Source organism: Hippocampus guttulatus, chromosome 18 (assembly GCF_054856545.1).
Source record: "Hippocampus guttulatus isolate MCC_2025c chromosome 18, RoL_Hgut_1.0, whole genome shotgun sequence".
Classification (NCBI taxonomy): Eukaryota; Metazoa; Chordata; class Actinopteri; order Syngnathiformes; family Syngnathidae; genus Hippocampus; species Hippocampus guttulatus.
In genome coordinates, this window is record NC_141278.1 from 8753573 (window position 1) to 8775264 (window position 21692).

At 43.5% G+C, this 21692-nt stretch overlaps 2 protein-coding genes across 6 annotated transcripts; both read right to left on the reverse strand.

Moving 5' to 3' along the window:
• Nucleotides 1–603: 603 nt before the first annotated feature.
• On the reverse strand, nt 604–11914 carry yrk (Yes-related kinase). 4 transcript variants are annotated; one of them, XM_086136408.1, is made up of 14 exons: nt 11750–11914; nt 8175–8224; nt 7314–7591; nt 6910–7012; nt 6669–6767; nt 6491–6594; nt 5419–5568; nt 4995–5159; nt 4431–4586; nt 3223–3402; nt 3027–3103; nt 2583–2736; nt 2372–2503; nt 1440–1805 (listed from the first exon to the last, which is right to left on the reverse strand). In XM_086136408.1, exons 3-14 carry the CDS (start codon nt 7561–7563, stop codon nt 1597–1599), a joined length of 1779 nt encoding a protein of 592 aa, XP_085992534.1. In that variant the 5' UTR covers nt 7564–7591; nt 8175–8224; nt 11750–11914; the 3' UTR covers nt 1440–1596. The 4 variants fall into 4 exon arrangements, with proteins under 4 accessions (XP_085992531.1, XP_085992534.1, XP_085992533.1 ...); XM_086136407.1 differs by lacking the exon at nt 4995–5159 and having other exon boundaries at nt 11750–11913; XM_086136406.1 differs by lacking the exon at nt 4431–4586 and having other exon boundaries at nt 11750–11913.
• Nucleotides 11915–12309: 395 nt separating this feature from the next.
• Nucleotides 12310–20140, reverse strand: sesn2 (sestrin 2). Of its 2 annotated transcripts, none has more exons than XM_086137263.1 (11): nt 19314–20140; nt 17237–17302; nt 16554–16742; nt 16219–16401; nt 14763–14981; nt 14520–14655; nt 14316–14431; nt 14159–14242; nt 13899–14005; nt 13660–13804; nt 12310–12914 (listed from the first exon to the last, which is right to left on the reverse strand). In XM_086137263.1, exons 1-11 carry the CDS (start codon nt 19626–19628, stop codon nt 12828–12830), a joined length of 1647 nt encoding a protein of 548 aa, XP_085993389.1. In that variant the 5' UTR covers nt 19629–20140; the 3' UTR covers nt 12310–12827. The 2 variants fall into 2 exon arrangements, with proteins under 2 accessions (XP_085993389.1, XP_085993390.1); XM_086137264.1 differs by lacking the exon at nt 19314–20140 and adding an exon at nt 18239–18867.
• Between the last annotated feature and the right edge of the window lie 1552 nt (nt 20141–21692).

Genomic DNA, 21692 nt, shown 5'->3' on the forward strand with positions numbered 1-21692 from the left:
CTAGCTAACGATCAAACGCGAGATCGACGGATGGGTGAATGGATAAATAGATAGATGGATAGACATATAGATAGATAGATAATCAGAAACAGACATTGTTATACACGTCCAAGGTATCGCGATAGTTCTAGAGAGGCAATCAATTGGTCACCTGACCGGAAAAATAGCGACTACAGTTTTTTAACGTATACTTTTAGTTATAATTATTTAAAAATTAATTCAAATATTTTAATTGACTTCATGCACTGTACTATGAATTGATAACCAGTACATAGACTAATATAAATTGGATATACTAAAATACATACATAAATATAGTTTAGAAAAAAGAATAACAACAAATGTAATTAATCGAGTTAAGAAACTAAAATTGAATAAAGTACTGTATGAGATCATCTTTATGCCAGCTACATGGTAAGTTCACAGACCTCAAATCGTCGGATGTCTGTTATGCAAATAAAAGTAAAAACACATTAATAAATTTGTGAATGACAAAATGATAGTAGTTTTAAACTCACTATTTTTTTAAATAAATCAATAAAATATCAAAAGATAAACAACACAGATCAAGACGTCTAAGAGTAAAAAAAAACATAAGAGATGTTAAAGATGTATTGCATCCAAATATATCTGATCTTTATTACAATAAACATGACAGGGTTAAAGTCCACATAAAAAGGGTACAATGAAAAAAGTCCAGAAATATGACATATTTCCCTTTTATGCTTTCATTCAACCTGCCCTCCCAATGAATGACTGAATAAATGCTGAATTTGCTATATGGTCTTTGTGATGCGTTAAATTAAAAACCACGAAGAGACGGCTCATACAAAACCTAAAAGTTCTTCCTCACCGTCTCTCTCTCTCTCTCAATTTACAGACACAACTGAAGGTAAAATATATGTATTAAAAAAAAGTGAGGGGGGTGCTAATATTTCACATGGTTTTGAAATAACTTTCATACCACAACTGACTGATTTGTTCAAGTCAATGTAGCTGGACGAGTACATCCTCTTGAATTTGTGATGTCTCATCCCGGGGTTCTCAAAACATTCAAAGGGAAAAATTGTAGTATATTCTCAAACAGTACACCTTCTGTTCATGAAAAAAAATATTCCAGTAGTAATACTCAACCTACCTACTTACTTAAGTATATCAGGAGGTGTAATTGGTTTATCATGTTTGTTTGATTGGCACAATAATTTATTGCATTTAATTATTGTCCAGGGACCCTAGTTTCAGAAGCATCACTGTGATCTATTCACACAGTGCACAGGAGGGTTCCAGAAGCTCTGCTCTGCCAAAACATGACGGTCAATCCATTAGGATGCCGAAAATGCATGGCACAAATATTATATGGCGGATGAGAAAGAAGCGAGGATCTTGTGCCAAGTCGCATCCCTCCTCCCCGACCATCTACATCTCCTTCCTTGTTGTCATGGTTACCGAGTAAAGCAACATCACTGCAGGGTCCGCTTAGCCGAGGTCCAGGCGCCTTCCCCGTCCGTCCCGCAAGGGCGCGGGAAAAGACAGCGCTGTCGTAATGTCTGTTAGTTCCGTGTGGGGTTTTCTTTCCTGTGCGTGTCTTTTTGTACTTCACAGGTTCTCGCCGGGTTGGTACTGTGGCTCGGTGGCGGTGAAGTAATCCTCCAAGAAGGACTGCAGATACTCGAAGGTGTGCCTCTCGTCGGCCTCGCGTCGCCAACACTGCACCATGAGCTCGTGGAGCGAGGCGGGGCAGCCCGGGGCACAGGCCATCCGGTAGCCTCGCTCTACCTGCTCCAGCACTTCGCGGTTGTTCATGCCTTCCGGGGATGGAGGAGGAAGAAGAGGAGGAGGAGGAGGAGAAGGGGGAAATGGTGAAGCGATGCACGACGCATACTGAGAGTACAACATTAGGCATATCTGCATGATCTAATGAGATCCAGAGCTGTGCAAAAAAAAAAAATTGCATTTTCAGCCCTCATTTATCCGAACATTAACAGGTGAAAATTCACATAAGGTCCACCAAAACGCAACTCTTTCATTCAAATCATGCAGCAACATTTTTCATTTTGTAATTGGAGAGAATCCATCCATCCATCCATTTTCGAATCCGCTTATCCTCATGAGGGTCGCGGGCGTGCTGGAGCCTATCCCAGCGGTCATCGGGCAGTAGGCGGGGTACACTCCGAACCGGTTGCCAGCATTTAAAGTGTTGAAGCAGAATCATTTATTCTACATTTTGTTGAACTAGCAACGCATGAAAGGAAACATCATTACCTCTCATGCAGCTCTTTGACTGGATCTCACACGAGTGTGTGTGTGTGTTACATGTGGCACGTGAAGTCAAGTCACCCATAAAGTTGTGACATGTTCAAAAACTTTTTACCTGGGTAGGGCACGCGTCCCTTGGTGATGAGCTCGGTGAGCAGGATGCCGAAACTCCACACGTCCGACTTGATGGTGAAGCGCCCGTACAGCGCAGCTTCCGGCGCAGTCCATTTGATGGGGAACTTGGCCCCTGCAACCATGGCAACAAGGCAGCGTGCTTTCATATTCCCGTGTTCCAGACATACAGTGCATAAGTGTATTTGACTTACCTTGTCTGGCGGTGTACTCGTTGTCCTCGATGAGCCTTGCCAGGCCAAAGTCGGCGATCTTGCACACCAGGTTGTCTCCGACAAGGATGTTGGCGGCCCGCAGGTCTCTGTGAATGTAGTTCATCCTTTCGATGTAGGCCATCCCCGCTGCGATCTAAAAAAGCCACAATCGTGTAGTTTTCTTTCTTACCGCTATTTTTTATTTTTCTTCTTCGTGCTACAGCTATTTTTATTTTTATTCTTCATGGCAGGGGTTCGCTTTGGCCTGGGGAGTCAAGTTCCGCATTCGCTTCAATGATATCTGGCACCATCTAGCGTCGTGAATGGGTATAATGTCGAGACCCCGAATATAAGACGACCCCCACTTTTTCAGTCTTATTTCAATGCAAAAAAACACCGTCTTATATTCGGGCCAATACGGTATTTGTTAATTTGTCAAATAACCTGTGCCGCCATGTCCACAAGCTGGGGTAGCTTCAGGTTTTGCCCCTCGCCGTCTTTTAAGAAGTCCAGTAAACTTCCTGTATGGACAGAATGAAATAGGAAGTGATGGTTCTTCACTTTTGCGATGAGTGAAAATATTGAAGCTGAGTACTTTTCCACCATTTGGCCAAACATGACATGGAGACCAAGCGTGTACCTTGGCTCATGAACTCGGTGATAATGTAGATGGGCTCCTCGGATACAACGGCGTAGAGCTGCACCAGCTTGTCGTGGCGCAGCCTCTTCATGATCTGAGCCTCCTCCAGGAAGGCCTCGGGGGACATGGTGCCCGGCTTCAGCGTCTTCACCGCAACCTTGGTGGTGCCGTTCCACATCCCTTGACATGAACACGGAGCCGGCGTCAATACACACGTCGAGAGTACAGAACGCGCCGTAAAGGACGGGATGTTGGATGCATGCGGCTTACGGAGAGACACGAACACGCATGCACAACATGTGAAAGTGAACGTATTGCATAAGCATGCACGTGTCGTGATGCATGGAAAGCGGTACCTGGGATACATGCGTAACACACGGCTGTCTTTTAGGGACAGATAAGACACACAAAGTCAATGCGGGAATTTGATTACTTAAAGTTTAAAAAAATAATAATTTTTATTTAAATAGGAATACTGCATGATAATTGAAAAAAACTGTTTTCTAATTAATACATTTTAAACACCATGTTCATGTATTTTTTTTAGATTTAAAAAAACAAGTAATATGATCAAAAAAGGTAATTGTAATGAAATGTAACACTTTTTTTTCCTAACCATGTCATCCATTGCTTCAATGGGTTTTGTTTGTGGTGTGCGCGTTTTGGCCACCAGGGTGCAATACAACAGAGGCTATTCATTTTGCATCGTGTCCAAGCGTTACGCGAGCAGACTTGTATATGTGGTTTGATTAAATACGGTACGTTTCTATTTCGTCTCTGTGTGCCCTGCGATTGGCTGGCAACCGATTCAGGGTGTCCCCCGCCTACTGCCCGAAGACAACTGGGATAGGCTCCAGCACCCCCCCGCGACCCTAGTGAGGATCAAGCGGTTCGGAAAATGGATGGATGGATGGACGTTTCTATTTCTCTTTTTTTTTCCATGTTTAGTTTTACAGTAAACCTAAAAAAAATGACTGAGGATCTCGAAATTTTGTCAGTCAGAGTACCAATTTAGTTTGTCGTCTGTTCTTATAAAGGTCTCACTTAACTGAATGTATATTTATCCCACTAATCGGACGATATTATAATTTGGCTTCTCTGAAAATCGGTAATTTATACAACAAAACTAGTGTTGGCCTTTTGCATAGGACCAAGCCAATGAGAAAATGGAACAACTGCGCTTTTTTTTTTTTTTGGCGGGGTCTCACCCATCCACACGTCCCCAAAGCAGCCATGTCCCAGCTTCCTCTGCAGGGACAACATGGACCGGGGCACCTCCCAGGCATCCCGGCCCAGGCCCATGGTGAGCGGCGTGCAATTGGGACAGGCCTTGGTCAGGTTGTAGCACAGCCCGTCGTTAGTGTCTTGGGATGGAGGGATGCATGGGGTGATGGAGTGAACGAGGGATGGGAGGAAGAGTGAGAGAGATGGGCGGTGAGAGGAAAATGGTACGTGCGCATGCGACGGCGAGGGAGGGCAAGGGTCTGGTTGTGCACGCCTGGATTTTCTCAAGTCATTTTAAGGATTAGGCGTGTAACGAATACTAAGTGAATTGAAAACAAATGTGAATGCATCAATCGAACAGAATCAGAGAGGCAGATGCACACCCCTAATGTATATAGATGCACATATTTTTTTCCTTATTTTTGTTTTGATCCAGGTGTGCTTCCACTGAGACCCTCGGCAACCCCCACCTCCCTCCCCCCGAGCCCTCCTTCCCCTTCCTTTCCCTGCCTGGTGCAAGACCCCCCCCCCCCCGCCTTGCGGCCTACCCATCCACACTTCTCCAAACTGGCCGTTGCCCAGCTTTTTAATCAGCTGCAGCGATTCGCGGGGAATCTCCCACATGTCCTTGGTCTTCACCGATAAGTCGGCCAGCTTGGGCATGCCGCGCTTGCAGCTGCCGATCAGACGGCAGCAGAGCCCTGCCGCTCGCTCTGAGCCGGGGCAGGGAATGGGATAAACAGACAGGAAGTAGAAAAAAAAACATATGAAGGGAAAAAGAAGCAAAACAAGTTTGCTTGGTCATGCGCCCCCTTTCCCCCCGCCCCCAAAAATTACCTCTGCACACATGAACGTCAGTAAAAGTCAAAGTTTGACTTCGGGAGGAACAAACAGAGAACAATGAGAGCAACAATCGAAGGAATGTGGACTAAAATCCTAATTAAACAATTCCAAAAAAGTTGCAAGTCCTACCTGTGTAGTGCGCCACCAGCTGCTGCACGGTGTCAAACTGAGACCTGGTGGTGATGTAATAGCCTCCGTTGTCCAGCTTGCGGATCTTATAGTGCTTCACGTGGTCACCTTTGTTCTCGTCCCAGTCGCGGATGGACAGCGAAAAAGCACCTAGGATGCAAAAAAGACACCATGTCTAATTCAGCAGGTTTATTTGTATACAAAATATTAAATGTAATTTTAAAAATATCTAGAATATAGATAAGTCTGTTCACATGAGCTGTATTTTATATAGTTCTTAATTGTGTTTGCTATATTTGTGATTATTTATTTAGTTTCAGATTAAGACTAAGTTTTATATATACGTTCTGCCCTATTTTTATTCTTCTTGAACACACGTGCAATGCACATATAGAATAAAAATAGAACGAAAACTACAGTATCAATCCAGTAAAAAAAACAAAAACAAAATCTAGATCAAAACTGAAATAGACAAATTTTTAAAAAAGTTTTTAAATTAAATATATAGAACATAAACTGAAAAAATATAATGAAATGAAAATATAAAATTAAAAAAATTCAAAAATTAAATATATAGACCATAAACCGAAATAATATAATGAAATGAAAATATAAAGTTTAAAAAATCTTAATAATTACAAGACTTGACAAATAAATAAAAAACATTTTGTAAATCATGTCATATGTCTAAGCAGAGTGACCAGCGTGTACCTCAAAATTCTGACTGACTTTATATGATTTTTTCCCTCCCTCACTGAAAAGTGAAAAAAAACCCAAACAAACAAAAACAAACAAACAAACAACCTTGGATAAAACACTTAAATTTGATAATTGTTGTTGTGACTTTCACCTTATTTTGGCAGTCACTGCCCTGATAATAATTACGTGATGGTAAGCAATCAAAATCAAATCAAATTTTAACCGTTGCATTTATTAATGAACTGAACCACAATCACAGTTGTTCCTAATATTTTGACCCTCCAATGTAGCTAGTAAATAACCCAAACATTAGATCTGCAGGTGTATGTGCTCCCGTCGAGCGCAAGTGTGTACGTGCATGTGGTCACCCAACCTTTGGTGGTCTCGCTCTCGCGGATGAGAAAAGTCCCTCTCTGGTTGCCGTGTCCCAGCAGCTGTCTCTCCGCATCCTTCCTCCCCATCTTTCCGAAATACCACCTGTCGCCAAAAGCAACATCCGGTCACACACGGTCACCAAACCCCACCTCATCCGTGTGTGCTTGCGTACTCACTCCTCGGCCTGTATGGAGTCGACCGGAGCTACGTAATTGGAGGGGATGTACCCGGCGTTGCCCGTGTCCAAAGAACGAGCCTCCCACCAGTCGCCCTCTCTGTAATCAACAACAGCAAATCATAAATTGCTTATGTCGTCCATTAATTACCTATCGGGTGGACGATTTGCGATCTTGCAAGTACTTTGTTTTGGTCAGTCCAAACAACAGCAGCATGAATACACCCAATATTTGCACTTACGTGTTGTTGATGATCTGAAACTTCTCCCCCTTCTGAAAGGTGAGGTCATCCTCGGTGCGAGCGTCGTAGTCGTAGAGTGCGATGAAGAGTGTGACGCCGCCGCCTGTAGCGCCCCCACCCCGAGGGACAAAAGAAGGCCCTCAATCAACACTGACTATTTTGAGGCTCACAGAACGATCACTGGGAGTTTTTATTATATCCGCCGAGGAAGGCGGGCTTTTGTAGCCTTTTGTTTAGTTTTAGCTAGCTTGTATAGCCTACTTTCCTTCCACATATACACACACCCCATATCGTTGACACATATGAGTTACATATTGCAACATACATTGCTGCGGACTATTACTGCTGCTGCCGCCAGTGATTTCAATCTGCTATTTCCGGTAAAAATCTGAAAATGTCCCTACTTGTGACTCCGGCGGACCAGTGCTGCGTGTTGGAGTTGGGGAAGATGGCTCCGCTGGAGAATCCCTTGTTGAAGTCCGGTATCACCTGTGTGGGGTCTGGACAGTAGCGTGCCTGTATTGGGTCCGCGGACGAGCCGCCATCGCCGTTGCTAGGAGACTGCACTGAAGCATTGGCACCCCCGGAGGTGGCGGTTAAGGCAGCCGCCTCGAATTCGGCCGACTTCTTCTGCTTGCAACAAGCACAACCCATAGTCGCCGCGCACAGACAAGGTCGGCGTCTGGACATGGAACACGGTCACACAACACACTTTATTCATTATACACTTTACAACGACTACAAGTACTACTTATAATAATGTACTCTTACTACTACCTTGTTTACTTTATATTATTTATACTTTTTGATCCAGAAGGAAATTCTAGCTAGCAATTTAAGTAGTACTTGATACATAAGTAGAACTTTATCATCAGCGTAACTGTGAACATTTATACTGTGTCTCCTGATGATACCACGTTGCGGCAGGTTAAAAAAAAATAAAAAGAAGGGGGCCTAAAATTGAACCTTGGGGGACACCCTCATTCAGTTAGTTAATAGCATGGCGATGAGGACTCACTCAAACTTACAAACAAATCTCTGTTGCTAAAAAAACAAAAACAAAACACTACCAGACAAACCAATTCATTTGTTAAGTCAAAAAGTGTTCCACTCAACTACCTGTACTCATTGACATTAGGTAGACATGATTATTATTAATACTTCTAGTACTATTACATCTGCTGTGACAAGAGATATACACATACTACTATCAGTGTTATTCTTGTTAAAATACTATACTGTATTTACTCGTTACTTTCTCTCACCTGATGTCTTTTTCCTGCGTCAGATCATCGGTCAATCAACATCGCCACCGCTGACGCCACAGAACCACAAACAAAGAAGAAGAAGAAGAAGAAGAAGTTATAGATGAGGAGGACAGGAGATAAGGAAGATAGATGCGAAGTTAGCCACATCCTCTTTTTGGCCTCTCGCTGTTTCGAAAAGAGACGCCTGTGTCATCCTGGCTTGTCAATAGTTCAACATGTGCGTGTGTGTGTGTGGGGGGGGGGGGGGGTGTATGGTGAAATAACCTGCGTTTGTCCTATGTCGGTGTGAGCATGTGAAAACTTACACCAAGGGCATTGTGTCATGCCAACGGGTGTGCAAAAAGTAACCACAATGCAACACAGCATCCGGAATTTTGATTAGGTACACTTGCAAGACAATTCAAGTTGTCGGCGTCCGACCTGTGACCTGCTCCCGCCTCAAAATCTTTACAGAGTGATTCTCATTAAAAGTTGGACGTGCGCATATTGGGCGCATGTCTACTTCGCCCAGAGCTGAATGCATTACTTGAATTAATTATAAACCACAACATGAGAAAAAAAAATACATGATTTTACTATGAAACAATTTTGCGGATTTTACTCGTATTTATTCATGTATTTTGTGTTCATTTATCTCATTAAATAATTGGTTCGTATATATTACATGATTAAAGGATTTTAGAAAATAGCTAAATATTAGTAAAATAAATGTAATTTATGTAGTGATCTAACAAATGAATAAATTAATAATAATTACATTAATTCTAAATGATTAAAAATGTGACAAATATGCAAATTGACATTTTTAAAAAAAAATATTTTATACATATTACTTATTTTAAAGTTAGCTCAGGACTGGACTGTATGTAAATTTTTGTCAAGGCACATTTTTTTCTATATTGCACATTAAATGATGTACCTAATAAAATGGCCAGTGGGTTTACTTTTCAACAATAAGCCCACTCACAATTTTGCTCCACGCAGAGGCATGACTATCAGGTCCACCATCAGGGGAGCAACAGGAAGTTAGCCATGTTCATGCTTCCTGTTCACCCCTCCGATGCCCCCCACCCCCCTTTTCCTGGAAACTCATGTTACCCTTCAAACACATAACCACACACAAACACACCGCATTGCCCCTTAGACACGTGTAGAAAGAAATGACTGATAAAGGCCTCAGACTTTTGAAATACAGCACCTGAAGCCGTTTCCACCGACCCATTAAAGAAAAATAAAAAATGTAAAAAACATGGCCCAAAAGATACAAAAAGTCAGACATAAGTCATCCCCCGAGCCCAGTTTAGCTTTGCAACATGGAATTCGGTAAATATGAGTCCCAAGAAGCCATATGTGAAAATACAAAGAAAGTCTGCCATTTTTGTTTGAAACTGCCATTTTTGATGACTTGCCATAAAACATGAAACTCTGACTTAACCCTTTGAAAATTCAACCCAAGCCAGGTTTACAGAGAAACTTCAAAATCTGGTAAACATATCATGGGTAGACCCCCCCAAAAAAAAAAAAAAAAGTCTCAAGAAGTCGTGCTTGAAAATACACAGGAAGTCCGCCATTTTTGGTTCTGAGTGGCCATTTGGCCAGAAAACGACCCGCTTTAATTCTTTCTATTAATGAGAATCGGCTTGTGCTGCGTGCTCACATAAATCATGTCCGCAAAACACCCAAATCCGAGTGACACACCCTTTTCCTGCACGGACAACTGTGCAGATAAGCTGCTCGCGCTCGGGAATTCTACACAAACACACAACCACAACCACACACACAATTGCTATGTACTGTACAGTTTTGTACTTTCACACTGCAAGTTCTTCTTTTTCTCTGTTGTTCCTCTTTTTTCTAAAATTTCTTTGTCGTGCCTCGCCACACTCGCACATTCCCAGGAAGCCCCGACAGGATGCGCAGCGCAAGTGTGCAGGATGATAGGACAATGGGAAGTGTTAGGCACACACACATTGTTACACACACACTCAAATGGCGTAGGTACACACTCAAGGAAGGGGTTGGGGGCGGGGGGCTGTAAAAAAGGAAAAGCCCTGTTTCCGCATGATGTCGTCATGTCCTCCCTCAATCTGACATTCTGAAGCATTCCGGTGGACGGTTGCTATGGTTACCGCCAGACAGATGGCGTATACAGGTATGTCGTCCACCTGATTGTCGATGAACTGTTACTGGGGGGGGCACCACAACCGAAACAGCCCACCCACCCGCCGCCTAGTTCCTTCCTTCTCATGGAAAAATTCCAAGACGGCTCCTCCGCCTATGATATGGACAAGCGGGGACGAGTGAGATGGGAAGGCCATCTCGGAAGGCATCCAGAGGGAGGGGGGGGGGGGTGAATCTGTGAATTCCGCCACAAGTGATTCAGTGGCAACCCATCCCTGCCTGACAGTTGAACTTTGCCACCTAATACAGCGTCAGCATGGACATTCTCACTTAATTCAACTTCCTTTTTTTCGTCTCCTTGTCCGTCAGTCAGCATTCCAAAGTGACTCAGTGATATCTCCCACACACACACACACACACACACAAACATGCAATAGCAGACGCATTCTGAGAACATCTGGAAACATCAGGGTTTATTTGGGATCGTCATACTGGCTTAATACCTCATTTCTGCCCAAAATAAAACTAAGAACACAAAAGCATAAGGCCTGTGAATAATCAAAAGCTATCTTTACATGACGCCTATTGAAATACATGGGGAAAATTGAAAAACCTAAAGGGGATTTTTGAGGGGTTGCAAAAATATATAACCATCCCCACATACTTCATTAATCGCCGATAAAGCTCTGATATGTATCAGCTACTCCCAAAATACACACAAATCCTCCACAAAAACATACATAAAACATTTTAAAATGGTGAAAAAAACTATGTGTCCCAACCCACAAATATGCTTTATGAGAGAAATCAAATTCATAGTCCCCACCCCCCATTATTTATTTATTTTACAATAACTGCCATCTCCAGTGTGGCCGCAGGCCACCTGCGGTCCACAGACCACCAGTTGCACATCCTGAACTAAGAACATCTGGGAACTGGGGGCAGGATGAGAACTTCACCTGACTTCTTCCTTAAATAAAACCAAGTACCAAAAATGTATCAGAACCAAATGACACAGGAAACGCACTCACTATCACACTCCCTCACACGCACACACACAGAGGGAACATCAGGTCCTGTTTCGCAACGTCTTATCAACTACCCGACTTCCCCACTAAATAAAACTAATAAAATCCACGAGGCATTAAACAAAAAAAAAAAGACGGGTTACGGGCGCGCGCACATACTTCTACGAGACAGACGCGCGCACACAAACACAGGAAAGGTCACGGTCCGGTTGGCAACCTCATATCGACCGATACCTGACTTCTGCTATAAATGCAACTTTTGACAACAATCCCGGGAGCACCAGAAACACAGGAAACGCACTCTATTCCCCTTTTTAAAGTGTCTTGTAAAGAGATTCCCGATGCTTCGTGGGAAGCAAAGTCCAAACTAAGTCTTTAAGTTGAATACACAATCAAGAAATATATAAAATATGACATACTGACCAGTGGATGTTGTCGTCTGTGAAGCCGGGCGTCCACTTGCTCAGCTGCTGCCCAACTTTTCGACGTGAGCGTGCGCGCGAGCAAGCCGGAGCGGAAAAGGACCGAAGCGCGCCGGCCCACCCTGGAGCGCGCACGCACACTCACGTCGGCCTAGCCGGGGAAAGATGGCGCCTTTCGCCTAACGCGCAAATTCCGCTTTTGCGCAACACATTGTTGATTAATGGGCAAGAGCGGTCTGTGGTGGCTGGCGACGTCACAGCAACAGCATCTAGTATTTTAAAGTTGACTGAAAGCAGTTGAAAAAGTTTCGAGAAAGGCGAGCGTGAGAGTTAAGCGGTACTCGTTCTTCTTTGGACTTTGTCCTCCTCTTGCGGTCGTTCATTGAATCGCATAGAAAATAAACCGCTCCGACTTCACCGCTTATCAAGATGCTGATCAGACGGCATCATAATTGCGCAAGTGTGCTTTAGGCTGGCCAAAATAAACGTCATCTCTCAAATGTGCAGTTTCACTGTACAAGAGAAATTTCAGCTGAATGTATTCAAAAGCCGCAGCAATCGCTGTTTTTTATCGTGTCAACTCAATTTATTGAATAGAAAAATACAAGCTTTTTGTCATTTTCTTACTCTCGGCCCTCAAAGTGCGCTTAAGGACACCGGTGGAGGAGTGAGTGTAAAGTAGTCGTAGGGGCAACATAAACAAAACTCGTAATAAATTAAAAAAACAAACACCTGATGAGTAGTCGCAACTGGCAAAATGAATGGCGTGGATACTTTTGGTGCAAAAAAAACCCATGTTAAATATGAATCGGCGCATGCCGCTCAGACACGCTGAACACTGGATTTATATACTTTTAGTCTTCTACTTTCTCCCTTTCATAATTTTGCTTCTGTAAATTGGGAATGTCTCCATTGTGAGACAAATAAAGGTTTTCTTATCTTTCTTAAAAAAAAAAAGATATGCAAATATAAGCATCGGCTGCGTGGGCAAAACATTTGGTTGGAAGGAGGCCATGGTGGGAAAGAACAACACAAACACACAGCTGGCTCAGCATCGGCAAACGTGGTGATGGTGGTGGTCATCTCATGTAGTGAGTGATGGCTCGCAGCGTGTACAACAGCGCTGCTTGCAGGCGAGCCTCCAACACGATCAGGTTGGCGTGCACCTGACAAAAACACACACACACGTTACAATATGATAACATTTCAACAACACACAACAATGACATCACGTTTACGCGTGCACCAAGCATGTTAGGTCTGCATGGTAAGTGTTTAGTGTGTTAAATGTCTCAAGCGTGCATGTTTAAATTATTCAGTGAGTGTTAAACGTGCATTTTTTTTTAAAAGTGTGTTGCGTGCTTGAAGTGTGTCTGTGAGGTGTGCGTAGTGCGTTACAATTGTGTGTTCAGTGTGGGTGTGTGTGTTACATGTTAAGTGGACTGTGTCTCGTGCCTCAAGTGTGCCAAGGTTCGTATCGTTAATGAAAACAAAATACTACAAAATTTGAAATACCATTTTCATTAACAAAATTAAATCGAAAATTGTTTTAAAAAAAAAATCTTATCAATATTTATCAATTAAAATTATAGCGAAAATGTCCTGCGTTTTTGTCTTTGTCAAATAATATCATACATGAGCTTTGGGGGTTCATTTTAAAAATGTTTAATTTTGGTATTGAGTCGGAGGATTGTAGTTCCATAATACTTGAAAAAATATATCTGACACTTAACAAATATTTCATATTAATAAACAATAAAACTAATAAAAATTAGCCAAAGGAATTTAAAAAAAAACTTCAAAAACAAATTAAAACTGAATTAAAAAAATAAATACATAAAAATTGTCAAAAGAAAATAAAACCCAACTCCAAATGAAAAATGCAAAACTATCGTGTGTGTGTGTGTGTACCTTCTCCGAGTGCCTGAAGTGCCTCCAGAAGGCGTGGTAGATGTGCCCCGTGGTCTGCTCGGGATGGCAGGCCATGGTCTTGATGAACACTTTAAGGGAGCGCTCCAGCAGCACGTTGACGCTGCCGTAGTCGTAGTCGTCATACCTGTGGCGCAAATCACGGCGGCGGGCTCGTTCATTCAATGCGTGCCATGGCGGTGGAGCGATGAAGACCAAAAAAAAAAAAGGGCTGCACTGACCGTATCCCGTAGAGACAGTGGATGTAGTTCCACAGGGCTTTCCTCAGCGTGTGCGTGTCCACACCCTCGTGCATGGCCATCCGGTGGTACGTCAGGTTGCTCACCACCTCAGAACAGAAAACTCAACTCCATTATGCCACGGTTTCATTTCGGAGTTTTTCGCCACAATTTGGACATTCTCGGTCTAGGGTGCGCTCACTTTTGTTGCCATCAGATGAGACAAATGGCTATGTGTGGAAGGAATGGGAGAGGAGTGCTACCTGGAATTTCTCGTCAAGCAGCTGTCCCATGTCCGGCAGCAGCCTGTTAACCAGCGAGTAGCCGTGGTCCTCCCAAGAGTAGTCCTGCATGTACCCAAAATGCCACGTCAAGCGACAGAAGGCAACCGAGGTTGTCTTGAAATAAGGCAGCCATTACCTGGGCTCTCATGGTGGGCGGAGCCTGCTCTCCTCTGGGTGCAAAGTCCTCGTATCTGAAATCCGGGTCCTCCATGAGGTGAAGGAGCCTCTCGGGTGGCGCGCCTCGCACCAAAGCTAAAGAGAGAACAGAAGTGTCAGACGAGCAACATTGTATCGGGAATTCTCGAGACACTTCTTGGTTTCATTTCATCGAAGGACGTACCGGTGGGGATACTCTCGCTTCGCTCCCTCTCGAAGCGTGTGACCCTCTCCTCCTGCGTACACTCTTCCTCCTGCTGCTCCTGCAGCTCTACCATCCTCTTCATCAGCACTTCCACTTCCACTGCGCCATCCACCAGCTATGCAACCACAACAATTTCGTCATTTAGCAGTTCCGTTCAGGTCTCTTGACAGCAATACCAAAAAAAACCCATCCTGTCCCGTACAAGAGCACCTCAGTCCTTACCTCCTGCCGGCTGTCCTCATTCGCCGGGCTTTGGGGGCTGCGGGTGGGGTGGCCGGGCGACGGCGGCCGGAAGGTGTGGCCGCCCGCGTGATCCGGCTCGGGGTTGAGGCCGCAGCCCCACACGAAGGAGCAGAGCGCGTGGGCGTGCGTCATCAGGATGACGGCGTGGATCAGCTCGGCCAGTGACCAGCGCAGCTCGGCGCCCGGATAGACAAGCTCCTGTGGAAGGACGCATTAGGGGGATACCGTATTGGCCTGAATATAAGACGGTGTTTTTTGCATTGAAATAAGACTGAAAAAGTGGGGGTCGTCTTATATTCGGGGTCGAGACATTATACCCATTCACGACGCTAGATGGCGCCAGATATCATTGAAGCGAATGCTGAACTTGACTCCCCAGGCCAAAGTGAACCCCTATCACGAAGAATAAAAATAAAAATAGCGGTAGCACGAAGAAGAAAAATAAAAAATAGCGGTAAGAAAGAAAAGAGAAGAAAATAATAGAAGAGATAACAGAAAATGGAGAAACCTAGCGACAATCTGGAGCGGGATGTCAAACTCATTTCACATTGTGGGCCACATACAGACTCGATGTCAAGTGGGCCAGCCCATTAACATTATACCCTACTCCACTATAAATAACCAAAATTTCATGTCTTTCCTTTTTTTTTTTTTATACTGTATATAAAGAAGCATTGGCGCAATGCTGTGTTGGGTCTGTCTCAGTAACAGACTGAGACTGCCGTTTTCTTATCTGATCAAAATAATGTCTTCTACTCTGATCAAAACAAGGGGCCCCCTATCGGATAATCCACGAATTGCATTTTATTAAAAATATTCATTCCGTGTCTTTAATGCATTTTCTTCACTTTTAAATGATCCTGCGGGCCTGATCGAATCTCCTTGGGGGCCGGTTCCGGCCCGCGGGATGTATGTTTGACACCACTGATCTGGAGAAAAGTGGGTCGAAGATCGGCCAGGTTAACCGGCAGCTGAGGAGAAGTTATGATGTAATTTACATTTCAAAAACCAGAAGCCATTCATTTACGAATGTGATTGCACTTTAGTTTACATATTTAAATGCTCAGATATTAAGATTTGAATGAGGCAAAATAACATGCTTTTTCTCTCAAATATATTGTTAGAATCATTTGTTTCAGATGTACTGTCATTAATTTCTGTGTAAAAATTAATTTGGTGTTCAAAAAGTCTTTTTTCAAACTTGAGTCTTGAAAAAGAGGGGGTCGTCTTATAATCAGGGCCGTCTTATATTCGGGCCAATACGGTATTTTTTTTTTCTTTCGAAATAGAGCCGCACTTACAACTTAAGTTCGAGGAGCTTTCAATTGTTTTTTTTGTTTTATTTACCACGGCCAGATACTTCTCACTTACTGTACATTTTTAATTTAAGAAGCCTTTTAGGTTAAATGTCCTCAAGAATATATTTAGGGTAGACCTGGATGTGCAGCTGTGTGATGAGCCAGGGTCTGTGGGCCAGCAGTTTGTTGAGGGGGCTGAGACCTCTGAGTTTGGGCGGGGCATTCTGCAGCCCACTCAGCCAGCTCTCGTCTCCGCCGGCTTCCAAAAAGCTGGCGCTGTGCTGCTGTACCACGTAGGAGCAGTGGTGGCGGGCGGCGGCCTGAGGGAACGAGCAGGCGGATTAACCCTTTCATGCGCCAATAAATGATAACCTGATAGGCTGTCCACTGCTGCCCCTAAAAGGGTTCAAAGGCAGACATCGGTTTTGTTGGGCGTCGGGTGGACAGGGGAAGTCCGTTTGGCACTGCTCACCATGATGGCGATGTAGTGTCTCCAGTGGCGAGGCAGGGGGCCGTCCATCTCCAACAAAGCATGCTGGGTCCTCAGAAAGCAGCTGAGGTAGGCGGGGTGCAGTGCCATCACCATGGTAACGTGGTCCACGCGGCCCAGAGACAGGAAGGACTCGATCAGGATGTCCTGGTCCGGACCATCTTTCAAGATCTAATCCCAGAGGAAAAGTGTTATTTCCGGACACAAGAGCATTATTTTTGGATATGGGGTGGAAAATGTAATATTCAAGCGGAGCGCAATTTCACATGTGTAACCCCTGCGCCATTTTGTCATTCTGCCTTATCTACAAATGACTTTAAATTGGCCGAAAACTGATTCCTACTTCGACACTGTTGCTTTCACTTTCATGTCATTAAGAAGAACAGTGATTCTTCAAGTATAGTCTGCAAGCTCCCTTTAGCGGTACGCTAATGAATCACCGCCTAACCGCAGTTCAGTTGTACAGTTGTATTTAACTTAAGTACAATACATTTGCATTTGATCATAAATATTCTTTTGAAACTTTTATTTCAGTACAATTATTTTTAAATGCTTAAATAAAAAAAATGCAATGCCACAAAGGACATTTTGGAAATGTAAAGACATTTGCAGACTCATTTCTCTTCAAACCTCAAATGAGGCTGTTGTGAGTGGAAGCGACTCGCCTGTTTGGCAGGAATAAAGGCACTGGGACCCGAGGCCAGGGCGCGAGGAACTTCAACTCCTTGCTCCTGGTGATCAAGAGGACAAAGATGTGTTGAAAAAAAAACCATAGTGTTGGGAAACGCTGCTGGTGAGCCTGACGTGGCGAGATCATGGTGATGGGTCGTTGCGAAAGTGTGAACACGTCAAAATGAGTCAGGCTAAAATCATTCTTGTTTAGTGTTACATTTTAAAGTGTACTGAAGTCCACGGGAGGCTATTGACTTATTTGTGTCAAATTGTTTTGTCAGACAAATCTGGCCTAAACCGACGGTTATCTCTGAGGTGCTTGTTGTTTCATCAGTTACTTAGCCAGACTCAAATATTTACTTAAGTTGTCAAGAAAAAAAAAAAAAAAAAATGACGGTCAAATTACAAGATTATAATAGAATGCATTATCTAATACAGGTATTAATAATAATTTAGCAAAAACAAAATTATAAGGGAATTGGATATCGTTAGCTTATAACATAACCACCTAAATAGAAAGTCATTTTAACTTTATTTTTACAACATTGATAATAGCAGTGCACATGCTAAAATGATTTCTTTCGGGCTGTGTAGAATCGACATCAATCAAGTCACGGTATTGCACAAATGTTGAATTTAAGTAATGGGACTCGTTTGTTGAACTTTTTTGCTTTCCGAAAGCAGGAAAGGTCTGTCATCATTTTGAGTAACTCACACATTAATACAATAATAATAATGTTCAATATTTATGAAATATGGCACAATCACTTCAGAATTCCCAGGAGTAAAATAAAAATTGGTGTTACTTTTTTTCTTCCCCCATTAAAGTCAAATTCAAAGGAAAATGCCTTCATAAAAGTCAGCTTTGTTTTGCTCTCAAATCTCATTCAACAATCTTTTTGATGGCACACCTTGAACTGTAATCTGACAGGCGGCCCTTGAAAATTGGCTTGAGCGCCAAAATAAAACATTTCACAATAAGGAGCTAAACTCACCGACATTTCCAGTAGACAAAAGTCCTCCTGGCTATTTCCTCGAGGAACATTTGGAAGAAAAACTGCAGCTTGTTTTGTCAGAAATAGTGAAGGGCGTTTGGCTTCATCAGGAAGTGGGCGAGCCATGACCAATAGGGGCGTGGCCACAACAGTAAGTCGGCGCGGAAGACCAAAGGGGGGCGTGGCTTAGGCTGCTTGTTTGTGCCTCACCACTGAGGAGTCTTGCATCACCTTCTACGTGCACGTCTGATGAAACGAGTAGAAACTATCAAATCTAACTTTTTGTTTTCTGACACTTTATTGATTAGTGTGATAAACTTAACTGCAGCTGAGGTATTTTCAACAAATAGTCTAAGTTTTCACATTTAACCCAGTGTTCTCTTTTGTGGTGGTGTTGGTCCATTTACTGTATTGTCAAGATGGCATGTCAAAATTAGCACTTAACTGGTCTGACAATGATTACATATTACAAATGGTGACTTTCATAACTGTGCATTTGTTGTGCTCTACTCGAACGTCCTAAAAGTACCCATATTAGCAAAAGACTAGCAGGGGTTGGACCACCAACTGATAGCCAGCCAGCTTAAATAAGATTTCAGTACTGGTCCAAAAGGAAGGCGGGAAATTGAACCAATGCTGAAGCTATCATTAAAAGCTAACGGTCTATAACTGCATCAAACAAGGTGTATGCAGTAATAGTTATGATTGTATTATTGTCCATTTTTATGTTGGGTGTTCTGTTGTATTGTTTTTGTTTTGTATTATTTTATTGTTGTGTTAGACTGATATTTCTATTGACACACCAGCGTTATTGCATATATGATGCATTTTTTTCTCAATCTAATCTGAAAGCCATTTATTTGTAGAAGTGCAATTTTTCCCCAAATTGCAATAGACTGATGCTTGAGTGCCTTCGGACTAGTTTGGGTGCATTTAAGGTTTAAAATATTAATATAGGCAATTCTGCAACATTTTTGAGCGGCATGAACTATTCCCGTTCTGGTCTCAGTCAGTAACACCCCAAACACCGATGGTCCACTGCCTTGGTTCGCTCTCAGCTTGTGCTGGTACTCACCTGTGCGGCCCGCAACAGCTCGGTGGCCCTAGATCGCACCTCCCGCAACGGACAGGACCGGGCCAGCCGCAGCAGATGCAGAAGCGTCTCCTTGCCCAGCCGCGTCGAACCAGGCCGGTCCAGACCCAGACACACCAGAACCCCTTGGCTGAGCTCCTCGAGAGCCGCCGCCCGTTCCTCTTCGTCCCTGCTACACAGCCGCGCCAGGGTCTTCATAGTCGTCCCTCCTCGGCAGTCGTCGGGATCGGGCCGCGGGCCTGGTGCGCTGTCCCCGTTGGCCCGCCATCTAAATCCTGTTTCAGTGTCGCTGGCCATTGCACGCCGCTCGGCTGTCCGGTTCCTGTCGAACGAGCGAGCTGGTCGGCTGGGTCGCCGCCGTTAGCTCCGGGCTAACCGTTTTGTCGTTTATCTCGAAACGTCGGTGCCGGAGTTTGTCCGACACACCGGGCTCGGCGTACTACGCAATCCCGGGTTGCGTTAATGATTAACGGCGGTGCGACGGCGGCGGAAAACGTTCACCCAAGGCCGATATCCCTTCGCGCATCACCGGGGCGAAACTGAAAACAACCCAGCTAGGCTAAGCTAAGCTTGGGTAACAAAGCTAAAGATGCTATCGTCAAAAGAGTTGTCAACCAACTTGTCACGCGACAAGCTCCCGAGTGAAAGGGGTGGCGGTCCGGCTGTCTTGAGGCTGGAAGACGGGCCGAACCAACGAACGTGACAATCGATTAAAAAAAAAAAAAAGCCGGAGGCGAGACTTTCCAAAATTCGACGCCGAAAGACATCGTCAATTCGCCGGTTTTACTCAGTCGAAGCTTTCTAGCCTTCGCCAGCAACGTCATCGTGACGTTTACGGAACCTTATAGAAATTAAACGTCACACGTGCTAAAATTGTTGTTTTTAACCACTCCAACGTTATAAGAAACGAGGTATTAAAAACCCAAGTTATTTGATGGAAACACCTTGAAATTAGTTTAGAAGTCATGATGATTGCCTGTAGTGTACACTATCGTTCAAAAGTGTGGGGTCACTGAAAAACGTCATTATTTTACTTTGGATAATAAACTTGCCCATTTGTTAAACGTGAATGTGATTAAATGGACAGAAAACACAAATTATTTTCGCTGGGATATGTAGAGCATATTCTAAATATGCATTTTTTTTCATTTCCTCTTGAGGGACTGTCATGAAGCAGCCAGGTGTGTTACTGGTTCTCACATCTGCCTCACAGTTCTGTGGTTCAGGGTTTGAATCTGGACTCCCAACTTCATGGGTGAACATAAATGGGTTTCCTTATTTACACATTCCAAAATCACCAATCTCACGTTCGCTGAAATCTCTACATTGTGAACGCTTGTTTGTTATGTCCTCAAATGGTTGGCCACCAAGTGCTGGGTGTACAGCACCTCTCATCCAAAATCAGTTGGAATAGGACAACCATTATATAAAATGGATGGATGGATTATAATTACTAAAATATACAAAATTCTGTCCTGTGACCATGTCTCTTTTCATCATTGGATATTACATTTGGAAACAGATATTACAAATTGGAAAAACTCGTTCTTGGATTTAGCCACGAGAAACACTACAGGGGTGGCACTACACTGGGGCTATATATATATAAATTTGTGAAGCCCCTCCAGCATTTTGATGGTCTAAAACATATTTATAAATTTGTATTTCAGCCCCCTATGTATTGGCCAAGCCCCCCTTTAACCCCGGCAGAGAAAAGATCCTGGAGCTGACCCTGGCTGGAAAAAATTGATGGCGTCTCCATTCATTCCAAAGGGGAAAGGTGATTTTTAGATGTAAGTGTATCTCAAGGAAACATTGTATTTATATGGTTGAATATTTAAGAGACGTTGACTATATGTACCATTTTATAGAAAAAAACCGAATTTCCATAGTCGTGTTCTCACGTATTGTACCGGCGACTGCCCGTAATACGCATGCGCATAAAATCCAGGCAGCCACTTCGGGTGTCAGCAAGGTTGCGGCATCACAAAAAAAAATTCCCCGGGAGATTTACCTTTATTTATACCAACATTTGAAAAATTACATTTAAAAAACTAATTAACGGCTACAGCATTTAAAAAAAGAGAGAAATAGCCGCAACGAATTAGACGTGTGTGATGACGTCAGCAAAGCCCTATTGTAGAGGACGATGGCTTAGATGCGGCCGCTCTTCAGTAAAACTCTGCCTTCTAATCCACGGAGAGTTCAACTCAGTTGGGTATTGTCAATAAAAGACACGTTGAAAATGTGTTCCATTTTTATATTCACTCCATGGAACGGTTCCCAACATTCCGCTCCCGCCTGCCTCCCCCCTTCTGTACCCCGGCAACGTGGCTTCTCCGTTGCCCGGTGGACGGACAT

What these genes read in the sequence shown, in the direction of transcription:
- sesn2 (XM_086137263.1), bottom strand. Translation starts at nt 19,628, where the DNA reads ATGGCCAGCGACACTGAAACAGGATTTAGATGGCGGGCCAACGGGGAC. An exon ending in CCTTTATTCCTGCCAAACAG is followed by an intron (nt 16,743 to 17,236) that starts GCGAGTCGCTTC and finishes CTCTGGGATTAG; the next exon opens with ATCTTGAAAGATGGTCCGGA. An exon ending in TGCTTGACGAGAAATTCCAG is followed by an intron (nt 14,006 to 14,158) that starts GTAGCACTCCTC and finishes TTCTGTTCTGAG; the next exon opens with GTGGTGAGCAACCTGACGTA.
- yrk (XM_086136405.1), bottom strand. Translation starts at nt 7,563, where the DNA reads ATGGGTTGTGCTTGTTGCAAGCAGAAGAAGTCGGCCGAATTCGAGGCG. An exon ending in TTTCAGATCATCAACAACAC is followed by an intron (nt 6,768 to 6,909) that starts GTAAGTGCAAAT and finishes TGTTGATTACAG; the next exon opens with AGAGGGCGACTGGTGGGAGG. An exon ending in TTGTGGACATGGCGGCACAG is followed by an intron (nt 2,737 to 3,026) that starts GTTATTTGACAA and finishes TGGCTTTTTTAG; the next exon opens with ATCGCAGCGGGGATGGCCTA.